This window comes from Lepus europaeus, chromosome X, assembly GCF_033115175.1.
Source record: "Lepus europaeus isolate LE1 chromosome X, mLepTim1.pri, whole genome shotgun sequence".
NCBI lineage: Eukaryota > Metazoa > Chordata > Mammalia > Lagomorpha > Leporidae > Lepus > Lepus europaeus.
This window is the reverse complement of record NC_084850.1, coordinates 124,121,025-124,141,383: the sequence shown is the minus strand read 5'-3', so window position 1 is coordinate 124,141,383 and position 20,359 is coordinate 124,121,025. Positions and strand designations below refer to the sequence as shown.

The following is a 20,359-nucleotide window of genomic DNA, read 5'->3' as shown; positions in this document are numbered from 1 at the left end:
TTCTCTCTGTCTCTCTCTCTCTCTCACCGTCTATAACTCTACCTGTGAAATAAAAAAAAAATTAAAAAATAGAAAGTAAAAAAAAAAAGAAAGGCAGAGAGAGGGAGAGAGATCTCCCATCTGCTGGTTCATTCCTCCTGTGATGCCTACAGTGGCTGGAGCTGGGCCAGGCCAAAGCAGGGAGCTGAGAGCTCATTGTGAGCCTGACATGTGAGTGGCAGGGATCACACTACTTGAGCCCTAACCTGCTTCCTTCCAGAGTGTGCAATAGCAGGAAGCTGCAGCGGGGAGCAAAGAGGAGAGCCATTTACTTGAGAGCAGGCACTCTGACATGAAGCAGCTCAACTGCTACACCAAACGTCCATCTCTAGAACTCAGTTTTGTAAATTAGTATGTGAACACATTACTGTTCTGACAGTCAAGGATCAGAATTTTTATTATGCCCTAGGGATACAGGCTTCCTTCAAACATTGACCACCTGGGGCCTACAGTATGACATAGAAGGTAAAGCCTCTGCCTGTAGTGCTGGTATCCCATATGGGCACCAGTTTGAGTCCCAGCTGCTCTTTTTCTGATCCAGCTCTCTGCTATGGCCTGGGAAAGCAGTGGAAGATGGCCCAAGTTCTTGGGCCCCTACCACCCACTTGGGAGACCCAGAAGAAGCTCCCAGCTCCTGGCCTCAGATTGGCCCAGCTCCAGCTGTTGTGACCATCTGGGGAGTGAACCAGCAGGTGGAAGATTCTCTCTGCCTTTCAAATAAATAAATAAATATTTTTTAAAAACTGACCACCCATAAACTGTAACTCCCCCTCTTCACCCCCCACCATGGTCACCTTCTTTAGAAACTCATAGCAGGGGCTGGCGCTGTGGTGCAGTAGGTTAATCCTCCACCTGCAGTGCCAGCATCCCATATGGACACTGGTTCTATTCCCAGCTGCTCCACTTCCAATCCAGCTCTCTGCTATGGCCTGGGAAAGCAGTAGAAGATGGCTTAAGTGCTTGGGCCCCTGTACTTGAATGGGAGACCTGGAAGAAGCTCCTGGCTTCGGATCTGCACATCTCTGGGCATTGTAGCCATTTGGGGAGTGAACCAGTGGATGGAAGACCTTTCTCTCTGTCTCTCCCTCTCACTGTCCATAACTCTACCTCTCAAATAAATAAATAAAATTATTTTTAAAAAATAAAAATAGACATGAGACTTTATAATAATTTAAAAAATGAAACTTATAGCAGTGAATTAAAACAGCTAGAAGATACTTAATACTATAAATAAAATAAAATCCCATTGATTATTTTTATTTAATAAATGTAAATTTACAAAGAACAACTTTTGCATTGTTGTGGCTTTTCCCCCCATAACCTCTCTCTCACCCGCAGCCATCCCATCTCCCACTCCCTTTCCCATCCCACTCTTCACCAAGTTTCATTTTCAATTATCTTTATATACAGAAGATCAACTTAGTACATACTAAGTAAAGATTTCAACAGACTGCACCCACACAACCACACAAGATATAGAGTGCTGTTCAACTAGTAGTTTTTCTGTTAATTCTCATAGTAAAACGCATTAAGGACAGAGATCCTACGAGGAGAGCAGGTGCACAGTGACTCCCGTTGTTGATTTAACATCAGTAATCACCCATGGCTTTTGCCATGAGCTGTCAAGGCTATGGAAGCCTCTTGAGTTCACCAACTCTGAACTTACTTAGTCAAGGCCATATCACAGTGGAGGTTCCTTCCTCCCTTCAGAGAAAGGCACCTCTCTCCTTGATGGCCCATTCTTTCTGCTGGGATCTTGTTCACCGAGATCTTTCATTCAGGTTGTTTTTGCCACAGTGTCTTGGCTTTCCATGCCTGTGAGACTCTCATGAAATCCCATTGATTCTAAAATGCACATTTTATTCCCCACCCATCCAACTATTTTAATATCTTTGATATTTGCGGGATTTTACAATAAATATTGTCTTACAATCAGTGTTGGCCACTTTTTTCACATTGTAGCACTACCAAATAGAAATGCAACTTAAAATTAATGGCATCTTTTTTATTTTTTAAAGGCAAAGTTACAGAGAGAGAGAAGAGGGAGAGAGAGAGAGGAAGGTCCCCCATCCGCTGGTTCACTCCCCAAATACTACAGTGGCTGGAGCTTCTTCCATTTTTCCCACACAGGTGTAGGGGCCCAGGAACTTGGGCCATCTTCCACTGCTTTCTCAGACTCATTAGCAGGGATCTGAATCAGAAGCAGAGCAGCTGGGACTCAAACCAGCGCCCATATGGGATGCCAGCACTGCAGACAGCAGCTTTTCCCTCTATACCACAGTGCCGGCCCTAATTAATGCCATCTTTGATTAATGAAATGCATAGATGCTATTACCAATAGCAAATAATTTTCACTTAGAGTTAAGAAATTCCATACCCTAAATCATTTTTTCCTTAGGCCTTTGAACTTTAGGAATTTATAATGAACATCAATAATAATCTTAAATTATATTCATACCCCATTTTCTTCCCCAAAGGACTTAAAGATGTGAGGTTAAGGAGAAAATATGATAAAAAAAAAAAAAGGTCAGGGGTGAAAAGGGCAAACAGGAATGCATATCATACTTCTACATTTCAGACAGGTGGATCACAGAAATTGCTTTAAGCTCTCAGCAATCATAGTAAAGAGGAAAACAAAGTTAATGGTGTCTTTTGCAAAGAACAAAATACCTATTAAGAAAAAGCACAGGGCCGGTGCCGTGGCTTAACAGGCTAATCCTCCGCCTAGCGGCGCCGGCACACCGGGTTCTAGTCCCGGTCGGGGCGCCGGATTCTGTCCCGGTTGCCCCTCTTCCAGGCCAGCTCTCTGCTATGGCCTGGGAAGGCAGTGGAGGATGGCCCAAGTCCTTGGGCCCTGCACCCGCATGGGAGACCAGAAGCACCTGGCTCCTGGCTTCAGATCAGCAAGATGTGCCGGCCGCAGTGGCCATTGGAGGGTGAACCAACGGCAAAAAGGAAGACCTTTCTCTCTCTCTCTCTCTCTCACTATCCACTCTGCCTGTCAAAAAAAAAAAAGAAAAAAAGAAAAAAAGAAAAAAAAAGTAAAGAAAAAGCACAGGGAAGGGCTTGGTACATGCACATCCTTTATCAGAGTGCCTGGTTTGAGTACTGGCTCTGCTTCTGATCCAGCTTCCTGCTAATGTGCACCTTGGGAGGTTCAAGTACTTGGGTCCTTGCCATTCACTGGGAGACTCAAATTGAGTTCTGGGCTCTGGGCTCAGGCCTGGCCCAACCCAGACTGTTGGAGGTACTTGGGGAGTGAACCACTGGATGTCTGTCTTTTTGACTTTCAAATAAAATGAAAATAAATAAAATAAAAATTTATTTTTTAATTTTTAAGATTCACTTATTTATTTAAAAGGCAGAGTTACAGAGAGAGAGGGAGAGACAGAGAAGGAGAGATCTTCTGTCCACTGGTTCACTCCACAGTTGGCTACAATAGCAGTGGCTGGGGCAGGCGGAAGCCAGGAGCCTGGAACTCCATCTGGGTCTCCCACATGGGTATTAGGGACCCAAGCACTTGGGCCATCCTCAGCTTCCTTCCCAGGTGCATTGGCAGGGAGCTCGAACAAAAGTAAAACAGCCATGACTTGAACCAGTACTTATAGGAGATGCTGACATCACAGTTGGCAGTTTAACCCTTTGTACCACAATGTTGGCCCCTAAAATAAAAATTTATAAAAAAAAAAAAAAAAAGAAGAAGAAGAAGAAAGAAAAAGCAGAGGAGTGGGCATTTGCCTCAGCAGTTAAGACACCACTTGTGATGCACACATCCTGTATCAGAGTGACTGGGTTGGAGTCCCACCTCTGCTCCTGAATCCAGTTTCCTGCCAGTGCACACTCTAGAAGGCAGCAGCTGATGGCTGAAGTACTTGGGTCCCTGCCACCCACATGGGAGATCTGGATTGAACTTTTGGCTCCTGGCTTCAGCCTGGCGGCCCAACTCGTGCTATTGTAGACATTTGAGGAGTGAACCAGCAGATAGATCTCTTGATCTCTCTGTTTCTTTGTCTCTGGGTGTCTGTCTGTCTCTCTCTCTCTCTCTCTCTCTCTCTCTCTGTCAAATAAATATAAATGAATAATTAAAAGAAAGAAAGAAAAAGCACAGCATTTCCTGATGCTGAGTTCCGACAGAAACTCCTCCCATGGTATCACCTTAAGAGGCATGCTGGGTGATGCTATAGCATAGATGGCCACACTCAACAACATTTCCCCGATAAAGGAGTCCTGTTCTTTCTGTTTGTCTCCATAGCGCCCTCCATACAAGGCAGAGTTCCAGCACCAAAACCTATCTCTGCAGGGAGCCAAATGTGCAGTCTGAAAATGCAGTTCTTTCTTCCTAATAGCTGCATGCATGGGTAATATTTAGAATTTCTAGATCAGTGTTTTCTAACATGGGCTGGGATGGTCAAGATAACCCCCCCTGGAGAGCAAGACTTGTGTTTGTATTTATTGTTCACATCAAAAAGAAAAAAGCAAGAAAGGAAGCATTGCTAACAGCTAAGTCTAATTTATGAGTTTACACTGGCATCCCATCTGTGTCACTATAAAGTATATGAGGTGTCCTAAGGGAGGAGTAAATGTTGGGTGGCCTGAGCCTCCTGACAGTTGCATTTGCTTTCAGCTTATCACAATATAGGGCAGTTCACCTGGGCTTTCATAAATACATTTGTGGTTTATATTATCTAGTTGTAACTACAGCAGTGCTCACAAAATCAGCAGGTGGCTTAAAACATTTCCTGCAATGCAGTAGGAAGCAAAAATAATACCAGCTCAGGAAAAAGAAGAAAATGGCAGAGCTGACCCATACTCCCAGTATGGTTCTGCATCAGTCGCGTTATCAGGTATGAACAATAGGGACCTGATCTGATCTGACAAGACAGTCTAATCAAAATATCTGCCACCATTAGCATTAAACCTTGCCTGGAGCATATATTGTGCCTTGAGATATTAGCTAATGATGGTATTGTTATTACCATGATACTTTAAATTGAAGCATTTTGAACATGAAGTCAAATCTCTGATTTTTTCAAGTTTTAATGCTTCAAGTCATGTGCTACTCAACCCAGTACTTTACAACATCCTGCTACATATAAGGATAAATGTTTAGAAGCCTTTGTTGGGTTTCTATAATCCAATACAGAAAAAGACAAAAGTCCCATACCATTGCAGAAACATCTGTTCTTCATGCCACAGTAAAACTAGCTTCTCTAATGCATAGAAAAAAATTGATGTCAAACTGAAATGCATTCCTTTGTCAGCAAATATATTTAGAAGACATATAGAAAACATTGCTGAAGATTGGAAGAAACAAGCATTAGAACAAATTATGCAGTGTGGGAGGTTTGCTATACAGTTGGATGGAAGTACAGATATTTCTATCATGTCTCAGCTTGAAGTATTTGCTAGATTCTATTTCCATAACAAAACCTTTTTTTCTGAGCCACTAAAAGAAAGCTGTTCCAAAGAAGATATATTCTATAAAGTGGATTACTTCTTTAACAAAAGTTATTCTTTATAAGAAAACTGTGGAAGTGTAATTACCAATGAGGTGATTGCTTTGCTCTTAGACCTCTGATCTCCCACCTGCTTGAGAAGTACCTCTCTGTCTTCTTTCCATAACCTTTTCTTTACTGATTCTTTAAATGTTGTTCTTCCGGGTTCCTTCCTAGAAGATTATGGGGCAAGTAGATTAGCCAGATTTCATGTAGAGATAGGCAGATATAAGGAGGATTGTAATAGCTTTCATTTCAGCTGTTCTGATTTTTCCCTTTCTGAAACCATGATAGAATGGCTCTGGGCCAGCTCTTTTCTAGAACCCACCCTGTAGCAGGATTATTCTGAGGCACTCTCACAGCTAACCATTTCCTTCTTTTTTTATTTTTATTTATTTATTTTTTTATTTTTGACAGGCAGAGTGGACAGTGAGAGAGAGACAGACAGAGAGAAAGGTCTTCCTTTACCATTGGTTCACCCCCCAATGGCTGCCGCAGCCAGCGTGCTGCGGCCGGCGCACTGCGCTGATCCAAAGCCGGGAGCCAGGTGCTTCTCCTGGTCTCCCATGCGGGTGCAGGGCCCAAGGACTTGGGCCATCCTCCACTGCACTCCCGGGCCATAGCAGAGAGCTGGCCTGGAAGAGGGGCAACCAGGACAGAATCCGGCGCCCCGACCGGGACTAGAACCCGGTGTGCCGACGCTGCTAGGTGGAGGATTAGCCTATTCAGGCACGGCGAGAGAGAGAGATTTCAGAGATCTTCCATCCTTTAGGTCTCTCCCCAAATATCCACAGCAGCCAGCGGAGGGGCAGGCCTTAATCTGGGTCTCCCATGTGGGTGGTAGGGACCCAATTACTTGAGCCATTGCCTGTTGCCTTCCAAGGTGTACAGGAGCAGACAGCTGGAATCAGGAGCAAGGCCAGAACTTGAACTCATGTTCTCTAATATGGGATGCAGGTGTCACAAGTGGCAAATGCCCACCCCAAGAACAGTAGTTCTTACTTCATGGGTCTATAACCTGGTTAAATGAGATAATAGGAGCAGGTATTTGACCAAAAAATTAAGACTCTTGTTAAGACACCTATATCCCATATCAGAATACTTGGGCTCAGGTCCTGGCTGTACTCCCAATTCCAGCTTCCTGCCAGTGTGTACCCTGGGAAACAGCAAGTGAAGGCTTTAGTAGTTTAGTTGCTGGTATCCATGTGGGAGACCTAGATTGAATTCCCAGACTGGCCCAGTCCCAACCACTGTGGACATTTAGGGAGTGAATCAATGGATGGGAGTTTCTCTCTGTACTTCTCTTCTTTCCCTAACTCTCCAATAAATCAATAAAACTTCTTTTTTAAAATGACCGGACCTGGGAGCCAGTGCTGTGACTCTGACATCCCATATGGGCACTGGTTCGACTACCAGCCACTCCACTTCCAATCCAGCTCCCTGCCTATGCGCCTAGGAAAGCAGCAGAGGATGATCCAAGTGTTTGAGCCCCTGCACCCATGTGAGACATCTGGAAGAAGCTCCTGGCTCCTGGCTTAGGCCTGGTCCAGCCCTGGCCATTGCAGCCATTTGGAGAGTGAACCAGAGGATGGAATATCTCTCTGGGTAGGAGTTTCTCTCTCTCTCTCTCTCTCACACTCTCTCTCTCTCCCTCTCTCTCCCTCCCTCCCTCCCTCCCTCCCTCCCCCTCTCTTCCTTTCTCCCTCTCTCCCTCTCTCTAACTCTACCTTTAAAATAAGTAAATATTTTTTGTAAAAAAAAAAATGACCAGATCCTTGTGGGCCTCTAATTTTTTTTTTAAAATGAGATAACATAAATAGAGCATTCAACACAGTGTGTACTATGAATTGTTCAATGGTTGCTCTATCACCCCCCCCCCCCCAATTTGCCCATGGAGAATAGTCTCGAACCCAGTATAGAACAATTACCTTATAACTAAACAATTTGGAGGTACAATGAAATTTATTATTATGTGCCTGTGCCTACAATCAATATTAGGCACACTAGAGATGAAGCACAGAAGTCTGTGTGTACCAGGAATGGGTTTTCAACATTATTTGGTTGGCAATAGACTGTACACATCATTCATGATGTTTCTATTAACCTATTATTGCTGTTGTTATTTTTTTAAATGCCAGTTTAAATAACCCCCAGCATCCCTTTGCACTGATGTCAGGTTCAGCGTGCATGAATTACTGAGTGGAAAACAAAAACACCAAAGTCAGAGACTTTGGCGGGAGGGAGGAGATTATATGAAAATGAATCTTGCTCAATAGGCTAGCCCCGTGTGGCACTGCACATTATTATACAGGCACACACAACCAGGGCTAACTGCTTTATTTTCTAATCACTGTGTTTTCAAGTCTGCCTTCAAGATTGTTGAGTGCTAAACTCTCTCTTTATCCCCAAGCAAGGTCAGCTTCCCCAGCTTCCCATACAACCCAGTTCATGCTGGGATAAAGAGGAAGGTAGGAATGTTAAAACAATAATGCTATGGTCTGAGGCCAGCAACGGGTAATCAGATCCTAGCAAGGTAAAGGCTGTTACCTGGGAGATTATTGGAAGAAAATAGGCCTAGCTTGCAATGCCTTGGTTTGTTCCTCTCTTCCTGGCTTTCTCCTTTTTATCCTGCCCCCAGTGGACAGATGGAATAACACTTTTTCTACATTAATTTACCCAGGGATCACCGAGAAGCTCTGTGCATGCACTAGGTTAAGATGCGAGAGTTTCAGGTCTATGGCCTAACCCATCACTATACTTCTACCCCTAGCATCAAGCTTAGATGGATAGCAGTTAGTTTAAAAAGGCCCCTTTAGTCCAAAGCTATACCGTGTGCTATTTGTCATGCCTCAAAAAAGCGCAGTGTTGCAAACTTCAGTTTTATGAAATAGATAAACCAGGACACTATTGTTTACATTATGAAAAGATTCAGTATAGATTTCCTTAAACAATGAATAGAGATTACCAAATATGATTCAGAATATGTTTAGTCTTTCTAAGGACGCATCTCAGGAATAAAGCAGAAGACAGCAGAAATCAATTGTACAACATAAATGTAAAATTCTAAAGTGCTTTGTGAATATTTGTTATTCATACTTAAACAATGTGTTGTAACATAAGATCATTCAAGCTGTTTTTTACTTCAAATGGATAAAAACAAAAGAAGGTAAGGAGTGGGGTGGCCCTGACTGTGGTAGAAGGATCAGTTCAAGATAGAAACTAGAAACACAGTCTAAGAACTAGAGATCATCCATCCAGCTCATTGTAGGTGGTGGAATTGGATTCCAGAGAGGAAAAGCAATTTGCCCAAGTCCACGTGGTAATTTGGTGGCAAAACTGAGATGAAAGTGAGACTGCAGGCTCCACTGAAACCAAGCTTTAGTATATTTATGTCACCAGCCTCTAGCATTTTTGCTGTGGGCCAGATCTGGATTTGCTTTGGTGAGGTTTGGTGTGGAACCTTGGAGGTCATAAGGAAGCACACCCATCTTCTCTCATCACTGCATCTCATTCTTTCTACTTCTCTCTCCCTACAGCTTAGAAGCCTCTGGAGATCAAAGACCCTGGGGCTATCCCAGAATCATACTTGTGTACCTGCCAGAACTAAGCCACCCTGAATTTGCCTCCACCTTCACAGAAAAAAATGAAGCTAGCAGATAAGGGAGTCTTTCAGCTTTTAGTCTGCTTCCTCTTGTAACTTTTTCTTACCCAAACCATCCTTGCTAGCTTCTTAACCAGAGGGAGAGGTATCTCTTTTTCCTGCCTGAAGCCAATCCTTCCACTGAGTCCAATACCTCCAGGCTCAGGGATATTCTATCCATCTGTTGCCCCATCCACCTTCACCCTCTGCCTCCTTCCCATGTATAGTTGGTAAGTTGCTATCATCGTAAAGAATGACCCAACCAAAACCTTTGGCATCTTAGTTGGAAAGAACAAAGAATGGAAGGAAAGAGAGATAAAGGGAAGAAAAGAAGAAAGAAAGGGGGAAAGGTAGCCTCTCTCCACCTTAAACTCTAATTTATCCATCTTCATCCTATGAATTCTGCTTTCCCTCTTGGACAAGCGTCCACTTCCCTACCTCCTAGAGGTTCCTTTACATACTGCCATCTGGCAAATGCCCCTACCACTTCACTAAAACACCACTGACCTCTTCTCCCTGAATCCAAAAGCAGCTTTCTCTTTTCATCTCGCTGGATCTCTCTCCTGCATTTGGTTCCATTGGACATTTCCTTCACATAATTTGCCTTGCCCTTGGTCCCCTGATTTCCCAGCCATTTGAGAAATACCTCTCTGTCTTCTTTTCGTAATCTTTCTTCTATTGGCTGTTTAAATGATCTTCCTCAGGACTGCATCCTGGAAATATTCTGGGATACAATGAATTCATTTAACCAGATCTCATGTAGGGGATTGTAGTATCTTTATAGTTCTGTTTTTCTCCCTCGAAGAACCTGATAGGATGGCTCAGAGTCAGTTACTTGCTAGAATTAGTCCTGCAGTAGGATTATCCTCAGGCATTCTTCCTAGCTAATCATTTCCATCTACTTCCTTCTCAGGCCAGAAATTGTGACTCAGTTTCACTACCTCGATTTTACTTTCATCTCCTTCATGCTGCTGTCTCCCAGATCTTTATCTCAAGCTCAGTACTCTACTGAGTTCCAGAACCAAATATTAACTAGATGCCTCTAAGTGGAAGTCTCCATAGTATCTCCAACATTTCTTATAAACTCTTCCCCACTGGTGCTCCCTTGTCTGTGACAGCACTCACTCACTGGAGCCATAAAACCGGGTCTTCATTAACCCTTCCTTTATTTTGCCCAACTTAGACTCAGTTATCAAATTCTGGGGCATTTACACCCTTATGGTTTCCCATATGCAACCAGTTCTCTCCTTCCTTCTGCCTGTCCATAGCTGCAAACTTATTAACTCTCATCTAGATTACTGCAACAGTCTCCTAACTGAAACAGAATAGGATAGCACAGAAATTGTAAGAGTATAAAATATGAGGCCGGCGCTGTGGCTCACTAGGCTAATCCTCCACCTGCGGCGCTGGCACACTGGGTTCTAGTCCTGGTCGGGGCGCCAGATTCTGTCCCGGCTGCTCCTCTTCCAGTCCAGCTCTCTGCTGTGGCCCGGGAAGGCAGTGGAGGATGGCCTAAGTGCTTGGGCCCTGCACCCGCATGGGAGACCAGGAAGAAGCACCTGGCTCCTGGCTTCGGATTGGCACAGCGCTGGCCGTAGCGGCCATTTGGGGGGTGAACCAATGGAAGGAAGACCTTTCTCTGTGTTTCTCCCTCTCACTGTCTAACTCTGCCTGTCCAAAAAAAAAAAAGTGTAAAATATGAAGTGATAGTTGGTTGCATTTATGCCTCTCTCTCTCTCTCTCTCTCTCTCTCTCTCTCTCTCTCTCTCTCTATATATATATATATATATATATATATATATATGTTAATGTATGTACTGTTCAGTGTGAAAAGTATTTATCGGGGCCAGTGTTGTGTTGCAATGGGTTAAGCCTTTGTTTGTGACACTGACATCCTATATTGGAATGTTGGGTCAAGTCCCACTGTTCCACTTCCAGTCCAATTTCCTGTTGGTATGCCTGAGTAGGCAGCAGGTGATGGCATAAGTGCTTGAGCTTTTTCCACCCACGTGGGAGACCTGGATGGAGTTCCTGGCTTCTGGCTTTGGCCGTCATTTGGGGAGTAAACTAGTGGATGGAAGATCTCTTTCTCTTTCTCTTTCCCTCTCTGACACTCTGCCTTTCAAATAAATACATAAATATTTTTTAAAAGAACAACATTTATGTGGAAAAAATAAAAGTATTTATCATTGTATGCTCTCAGAGCTCATCCTGCACAGAACTGGGGAGGTGTCTGAACTCCCACTAGCTACAGGTAGCCAATGAGCACTTGAAATTGGCTAGTAGGAATTGAGATGTGTGGCAAGTATGATATACACACTGTATTTTTGTCTTAATATGAAAAAAAGAATGCAAAATATCTCAATCATTTTTATGATTGCATGTTGACATGATAATACTTGGGACATATTGTGTTAGATAAAATGTAATATCAAAATTAGTTTCACGTGTTTTTAATTTTTAACAATGTGGCTTCTAGAAAGCTTTAAATTATATATGTGGCTCAAATGGTTCAAGGCTACTCCCAAAAGTTCATAGAAAATAGAGTTAAAAGATAAGTTTATTTTTGGTACAGAAATGTTTTTTGAAATCCATGTATAGTTTTTCATAATCAATATTTTCCATGAACTTTTAGAAGTACCTCTGTATGTTTTATTTTGGATAGTAATGTTCTAGAGTCTAGAGTATGCCATATACAACGGGAGCTTAAGATCCCCTCAAAACCAGACTGATCCTTTCCATATCAAAAGCATGTTTTAGAATTTTTTTTTCAAATGCAGGGCCTTGTCTTAAGTTGGGGATCAGATCGGGTTAACAGAAAACTCTCTGCTGGGAAGTACTTCTTCTGCTCAGTGGATAAAATATAGCTTTTAAGAAAGTCCAATATATTAAAGTCAAACTTCCAAAAAGGCTCTCTTAAGGGATGTTGGCGTCCTGGCATGCTTCCACACACCAAGCTACTACCTTCTATCGAATGGAAATGATCTTTAAGGGCAGGGGCCACTGAGTCACTTCTTTTCTTTCTCTCTACAGCACCTAGTGCATTGCTGTGTTCGGAAGTTGTTAACCACCTGGCTGACTGTGACTCCTGTTGATAGGGGTTGGTAGTTGGTAGGGGACTGAATTTTCTCTCAGCTACCTTCTAAAGCCCTGCATCGCTGAACTGTTTAAATCCTCCTCACTACCTGAATGAGGACAAATACACCTTTTTGATTTCTGTATACTCAAATTGTTAGGAAACTGGCGCAGTTTTAGCCAGGTGGCCACATGGCCCAGCTACCTGAGCCAGGCTCCACCCCCATCCTAATGGGATTCGCTGCTTCTGCTTCCCTGCCCGCCCTCAGGCAAAGTTTTAAAAGGGCCTGTTCCTGAACAGGTGCTCTTGGTTCCTCTCTCTAGCCTCCTCCTCTGGTCTCTTGGCTCTCTCTCTCAGTTCCTCTCTGCTCTCTTCTCTCCTTGCTAGCTCCTCTCCTCTCTGTTTCTCTCTTATATACTCTTTCTCTCTTTGTCCTTCGCCGCCCCTTCACTCCGGTCTGTTGGGTGTTCCCCAATAAACCCTTTCCCTTACTCCTGTGTTTGGTGTGTTTTGCGACGGCTAACATTAATATATAACACAAACACCAAAACAAAACCAAGAAAAACCTAGCTTATATTTAATTTAGGTGTATTTCTTCCATTAGGAGTTTTGCATTAAGCAAAGTGGAGGTGATAGTGGCAGGGGTTGTGGGGTAGTGAGAGAATGAACTTAAAAGAATAGAGGAAACAAATTCATTGATTCCCATACACCTGCCTATTATCACTATGCAAGAAATAGATGTTGCATTTGGACAGAGACCAAGAAGATGTCTAATAATAACCTTGGGCAGAATTCCAGTTGACCACAGAAAATGCCCAGGGAAGCTCATGTTTGTCTGTTTTCACCAATACAGCACATTAAGAGCATCTCACTTTTAAAATGCTGTTCTAAGGGGTTAAATAGATGGTGGTACTAGTAAGGGAAGTCATTGAGTTCTCTGGAAACCTGGTCATCTTTTTGTGTACTACCAAGTGTCCTACCTCCCAACTGATATAGTGCACTGTTAGCAAAACAGCAGTCTCTTGGCACTGCTTCACTTTGAAGTAAATCCTGAAATGAACTCCTGCTACTGTGGCTCACTGAACCACCCCTTTCTTATTTCTAAGCCTTTGTCAGTTCATCCATGCTACCTCCATCTTCATGGAAATGTCTTTGCAGGCTAGAGTTAGCATTTCTCTCTGACAGCAGAATGCACCCCTGGAAGAACTTGACCAAAGTCATTCACCAAATCTTCAAGACAGCTTTCATGGTGGCTGGGGATTTGTTTTAAAAAGGGGGGGAAGGGTTATGGAACACTTGATGGACCTAGAGCATTTATCTAGGTATAATCTGTGGGGGGTGGGGGTGGGGGGATGAGGATACAGTCCTTTCCCACAAAGGGTCCTTATCCCTCAGGAGTTAGGTTAACAAGAAGGTCTGTTACATCACATCATCCAAGGCCACTCAGAATATATTCTTGACAGTCAAGCTTGTGAGTCACCTTACGTCATGTTTAAGCAGGGAAGTAGTAAAGAATGGGGAAACAAGTCAGGGATTAAGTATAAATATAACAATGGAAATGAATTCTCAAGAACATCTCAACCTAGAACACCATGGTAAAGTGGCAAGGGTAACAAGATTTACTCCTAAAATACTGGCTTTATCATAAATCCAACAGAATTTTCTATTGTTTCTTTTCAATTTATCGATTAGTGTTACTTTATTCTGTTTGCTCCTGTCCTTATATTTTTCTCCACTGAAGAATAATGCAAGTGGGAAAACTACACACATTTCTTTTACAAAACTTTCCCCTTGAAACATGATTCAATCATATTCTTGATGTTATCAATTAACTACTTAGAGGGATCTAAAACAAAGATTGCTTTAAAGTGCCATGTGATCAGGTGTGCCAGCTTCCCCCTTTGTTTCAGCAACCAGGAGAAGGTGCCTTCTGTCAGAAAGAAATCTAAGTGTAGGGGTTCATCCCTAAGCAGGCCCGTAGCAAATCTGTCATGTATTTTCCAAAGTTAGTTAAGCAACTCAGTAGCCACTGGGTGGTCCATGTGTATCAGCAAAGGTGCAAGATCAACAGAAGTGATTAAAAATCACAAAAAGGGGGCTGTGATGTGGCACAGTGGGTTAAGCTACTGTCTGCAATGCCAGGATCCCACATGAACTCTGGTTTAAATCACGGCTGCTGCACTTTGCATCCAGCTCCCTGCTAATGTGCCTGGGAAAGCAGCAGCAGATGTCCTAAGTGTTTAGGCTCCTGCTGCCCACGTGGGAGACTTGGATGGAGTTTCAGGCTCTTGGCTTCGGCATGGCCCAGCCCCAGACATTGCAGCCATTTGTGGATGAACCAAGGGGTGGAAGATCTGTGTGTGTATGTGTGTGTGTGTCCCTCTCTCCATAACTCTTTCAAATAAATCTTTTATAAAAATCACAAGAAGGAATGCTAGTTTCCTATTTTCACTTGCCAGTCATTCTGTTCATCAACAAACTTTATTATATGCCTTAATAATTAAAATAAAATCATCAGGAAAGTTGGGCTATGAAGTATAAACCCAAATTCAGAATATAACCCTACAGTAATCAAGGTTTACTAATAAGAGAAAAGGTGCTTCAAAAATTTAGTAGGGGTTCATAAATTTGTTGCAAGTCTCTAAGTAGTCAGTTTTCAGTAGCCCATGAAAATGATGGACACTGTGGAAAATTTTTATTAAAGGTAGATCAAAACTGTTGCTTTAACAGTTCAACATCTGTACATTCCTTTTATGCTTGCATCTGTGTAATACACACCCACTTTAAACCAGAACTACCAAAAAGAAGGGAAAGGAAGGGAATGTCTTTCACCTTAAAAGTATGTCGTAGGGCAAACATCTTCCACTTCTACCATATAGAGTTCTTCCCCTTCAAAGCAGGGTGAAGCTTTGGGAAGCAGTGTGAGGCTTTGGGAGGCTGCTTACTCTCTCTGAACCTGTTTCCTCATTTCTAAGGTGGGTGGGAGGTGAGGGTGGAACATTACCAGCTTTGCATGGTTCTTGTGAGTTATCACCTGGAATGAGGTGTCACAAATCAAAGTGGAAAGCAAACTTGAACTTCCTTCCTTCCCTTGATTTCCTCTGCCCACCTCTCTAAGGCAGAAGCAACCAAGGAGCAGAAGAGTTCAAAAGTGAGAAGGAAAAGAAGTAGACACAAGAGACTAAAATAATACACAGACTGGAGCTGGATACTACCTTTTTGTTCCGTGCCCTTGGCACAAGATAGGTGATGCAGATTTGAGCACTGAGTTCACATGAAAAAAAAATCTTGAGTGACCTTCTAACACACTTTCAGTGATGAACTTTGTTTTTGATATTAAGCCATGAGTTGTTTAGTGTCTCAAAGGAATCTTAGAAACAAACTTATAGGAATGGTTTGTATCCCACAAGAACATAGATACTATATTGTGCATGTCATTCAGTAAGCAGCTAAAGTACTAGAGACCAGTTAATATTAAACTGCCTGAAGAATATATTTTTAAAAATAGGGAAAAAAAGCCCACAGGGCTCCAATGTAACTCCCTTTCTTTTTGTGCTTTTTAGGAAGTTGTTCTAAGCCTGTCTTTGAACCCTTATTAACCTTTGTTAAGAAGTAACAATTCCAGGGTGAGTTTTCCTTAGAATCTGTGAGCTCTCATTTTGGAGGTTAACAGAAAATACTACCCGACAAAATTCTTAAAAAAATAAAAAACACCTCTTCCTAGGATCAAACTCCACAGCCAATGAAAATACTGCACTTTTTAAATTGGAGGAAATTGATAAAGGGTAGCTCTAACTAGTGAGTCTCTAGGATTTGGAGGTTCAAAGAGAGGTTTCCCCAAGTTCCACAAGACTTCAGGGCACAGTAAGCCCACTACACATTTGATGCTTTTCATTCCTTGGGGACACATGTTAAGGTGATTGAGGACGAACTTCCGCATCCACCTTAGGGATGAGATTGATCCAATCCGGTATACCAGTTACTGAAAAGGAAGGAAGTGCCGGGTGCCCCGTTTCAACACTTTCATTATTAAAGGCATGCAGCCCCTTTCCAAACAGATGTAGCTTCGGGTTTTCAGGTTTCCACGACCCAAAAAGAAAGCCTCACAGCATACTCTAGAAATTTTTATGATTTATCTTAAACACACATTATTATTTCTAAATACATCCTTGAGGGACTCTTTGATATTTATTTTCAAATGAATGGGGAAGTTTTGCCTCCATGTCGCTTTCATTTTTCCATAATTAACATTAGGCTCAAAAATCAGTTGAGGACCGAATCATTCCTGAGCTAGAATTCGTAACTTAACACGAGACTCGTTCCCGGCTTTGCCAAGAGAATACCATTTTAAAATTACACTGTAGGATCTTTACCTTCAGACGAAGAATACACCTGAAAGGAAAAAGGTCATCCCCTCCTCCCAAAGCACAAAAACACCGCACATCCCAAGCAGCCCGTTTCCTACCCAGCCAAAACAATGATGCTTTGTAAGCTGAGAGCAGCGCCCGGTAGAGAAGCTAAGTATAAACAGCTGACACGGATTAGGCGGTAGCTCCATTCTCATTTACATGAAAATCCTCTAAGCATCCTTTTCCTCGCTGGCTGCGGGCGCATAAGGAACTCTTTTGTGCCATAGCCACGCATACATTTGCATCCTTTGTCTTTACTTACCAGTCGAGGCTGTGGGCATGTGTGCTCTATTTCCTCCATGGTTTCTGAGGGAGGCTCATTAGAAAGGGATTTTGGGATACCTGTTTCTGACTCAGCATCAATGCTAAGTACTGGCATGGCCAGCGAATGCTCCCTCAGGCTCTACTCTCTCTGTGAGTCTCCTCCCAGACAGAGAATGTTTTCTTTGTCACGTATTTTTCTCTTCCCTACCCATCCCCCTGCTTCTTCCCTTCTTTCTGTCTTCCCTGGGGGAGGTAAAAGGTTAGCCACCCACCCACCCTCGCCGCCGCCCCTTTCTTTCTCAGAGGAGCCAAGAGGCAAGGCCTCAGTTTATCACTATAACAACCAGACGGCACTGGAGCGGCGGGTGCGGGAATACAGTAGCCTCATTTGCATGGAACGCGCTGGTTGGCTACTGTCATCATAGTACCACTCCGTCGGAGAGCGGCCGGGCCCTATTGGCTGGCCGGCCGGCCATACCCACGGGCCCCGAACTTGCTGCTTTGTTTCTTATATTTAATTTTGTTATGAAGGTCTCTGTCCGTTCCCGGCAAGGGACCCGGGCTGCACTACGCAGATAAGATAAAACCGCTTCCTGAGAAGCCCAGGATGCCTTGAGAAAGAACATAGCAAACCTCCACTAAAAAGGGGGCCACGTCCCTGGCATGAGCCTGTGATGTGCTGTGGTCAGAATATTTGTCAAATAGGAGTCACCCTGAAGACAAAGCCACTTTTGAGCCCAAACTCGCTGTGTCAGTTACTAGCTGACCTCGGAGAGCTTTTCAGGGCATTTGCTGTGAGCACCTGAGTGTTCACCCCTTGGGGCAGGTCCCCTGGGGCCTTGTAGCCCTGGAGCCTGCCCCCTGGGGCTGCCTAGGAGAAACTTTGGGAGAGGTAGATTGTTTTTGACAGCTTGCTGCCCACCTCTGGCTGCCCGTGCCCATTGCTCCCTCTCTCAGCAACTGTTGGACTCCGCAGCTGCTGGGAGTTTTCCCAAGGAAGTCTTGAGGTTGTCTGCCCTTCACTAGCGTCTTCCCTGCACTGGCCTGTGCCTCTGCTCTCATTTTCCTACTTGGGTCTCCTTTCCTAAGCACACAGCCCTCAACCAAATCTCATGGCGATCAGAGAAACATCCCAGATGGAATATTAAAGATGATGTGCCTCCATGTCTAAACTGTAAAATTTGTTCTAGTGAAATGTCATACTTTTAACATTAATAGAAATCATAGTCATCACTAGCATGTATAAACACAAGAATAGTGCAGTACTAGCTCTTTCTTCACAAGAACCCAAAGAAATAGATTCTATTATTATTCCCATTTTACAGATGAGGAGATTACAATTTAGAGTAATTGCTCAGCGTGTCAAAGCTCAAAAATAATGGCTCGGATTTGAAAGACAGGAGGGATGGTGGCAAGGAGCAGGGATGCAGCTCATGCTGTGGGAAAAGAACCAAGGTAGGAGTGCCCTGACGACAAGTCCCCGGGCTTCTAAAGCTTTCATTTTACTTGTAGCCAAGGTTTTTATCCAAGTGTGATCTGGGGCTGGCAGCGCTAACAGAAGCATCACCAGGGAACTTGTGAGAAATGGAAATTGTTGGGCAAGCATTTGGCATAGTGATAAAGATGCTCCTTGGGGGGGGGGGGGGCAGTGCTGTAGCATAGTGGGTAAAGCTGCAGCCTACGGTGCCGGCATCCCATATGGGCTGCTCCACTTCTGATCCAGCTCTCTGCTATACCCTGGGAAAGCAGTAGAAGATGGCCCAAGTCCTTGAGCTCCTGTACCCACGTGGGAGACCTGGAAGAAGCTCCTGGCTCCTGGCTTCGGATCTGCGCAGCTCTGGCTGTTGCAGCCATCTGGGGAGTGAACAGCAGATGGAAGACCTCTCTCTCTCTCTCTCTCTCTCTCTGCCTCTCCTCTCTCTGTGTAACTGTGACTTTCAAGTAAAATAAATAAATCTTTAAAAAAAAAAAAGATGCTCCTTGGGATGCCTGCATCCCATATCAGAGTGCCTGGTTCAAGTCCTGGCTACTCTGCTTCCCATCCAGCTTCCTGCTAATGCACATCTTGGAAAGCAACAGGCGATGGCTCTGGTACTTACATTCCTGTGACCCACATGAGTGACCTACGTTCAGTTTCTGGCTTTTGGCTTCAGCCAGGCCCAGCCCCGACTTTTGTGGGTATTTAGGGAGTGAACCACCAAGTGGAAGACCCCTCTCTCTCTCTCTCTTCCTCTCCCTCTCCCTTACTATCTCCCTCTCTCCTTCTCTCTCTCTCTGCCTCTCCTCTCTCTGTGTAACTGTGACTTTCAAGTAAAATAAATAAATCTTTAAAAAAAAAAAAAGATGCTCCTTGGGATGCCTGCATCCCATATCAGAGTGCCTGGTTCAAGTCCTGGCTACTCTGCTTCCCATCCAGCTTCCTGCTAATGCACATCTTGGAAAGCAACAGGCGATGGCTCTGGTACTTACATTCCTGTGACCCACATGAGTGACCTACGTTCAGTTTCTGGCTTTTGGCTTCAGCCAGGCCCAGCCCCGACTTTTGTGGGTATTTAGGGAGTGAACCACCAAGTGGAAGACCCCTCTCTCTCTCTCTCTTCCTCTCCCTCTCCCTTACTATCTCCCTCTCTCCTTCTCTCTCTCTCTGCCTTTCAAATACAATAAAAACAAAAATACTTTTTTTAAAGGAATGAAAATTACTGATCCTACACTGGACCCCAGACCTGATTCAGTAGGCCTGGGATGGAACTGGAATTTCCTTTTCTAATGAATTCCTCCTCAATACTAATTCTGCCGGTCTACTTTTGAGAACCAGTAGTCCAAAGGATGGGTGAAAAATATTGTGTCTGCCTCCCTCATAGAATTGTGGGAAACCAAATGGAATAACATATGAACACACTTTGTAGTTTAAAATGCTAACATAAGGGGACATTATTTTTATTAGTCCTCAAATACACAAAAGGCTAGCCCTAAAAAAAGAAGAAAATGGATTCTGTAGCAGAGATCTGCACAATTTGAGTTACAGATCCTGCTGTTATGATGACATCACTTGACAGTATATTATCTGTGCTCAGGAGAATGCTAATGATGTACGAATTCCAGTGATCGTTTGAAATAGAGCATTTCCTTCCTGCCTCGGCTGGCCACCTGGAAGTACAAAACACCTCAAGCTGCAGATTTAGCTCTACTGAGCCCATCAATCTGGAAGAGTCAGTCCCTGCATTATATTTGTGATTCCCCTTTCGCAGCTCTGCTGGGTGATGTGAGTCAGATTCTTTTTTGTTAATTAAATTATATATTTATTTGAAAGGTAGAATGAGAGAGAGCAGGAGCACTTCTTTCTGCTGGTTTACCCCCCAGATTACTCACAAGCTCACAATGGCCAGCCTAGAATGCTGAGCCAAAGTCTCCCATGTGAGTGGCAGGAATCCAATTA

The 20,359-nt window shown here is 43.6% G+C and overlaps 1 protein-coding gene across 3 annotated transcripts in view; it reads right to left on the bottom strand.

The window, feature by feature from the left end:
• The window catches only part of PCYT1B (phosphate cytidylyltransferase 1B, choline), a 96,778-nt gene extending 79,602 nt beyond the window's left edge, over positions 1 to 17,176 (bottom strand). The window contains exon 1 of one of the 3 annotated variants that reach the window (XM_062183957.1): positions 16,922 to 17,176. In XM_062183957.1, the coding sequence (XP_062039941.1) occupies positions 16,922 to 17,038 (117 nt within the window). In that variant the 5' untranslated portion in view covers positions 17,039 to 17,176. The remainder of the gene's footprint in view (positions 1 to 16,921) is intronic. The other 2 variants (XM_062183959.1, XM_062183956.1) reach the window with 2 other exon arrangements.
• Between the last annotated feature and the right edge of the window lie 3,183 nt (positions 17,177 to 20,359).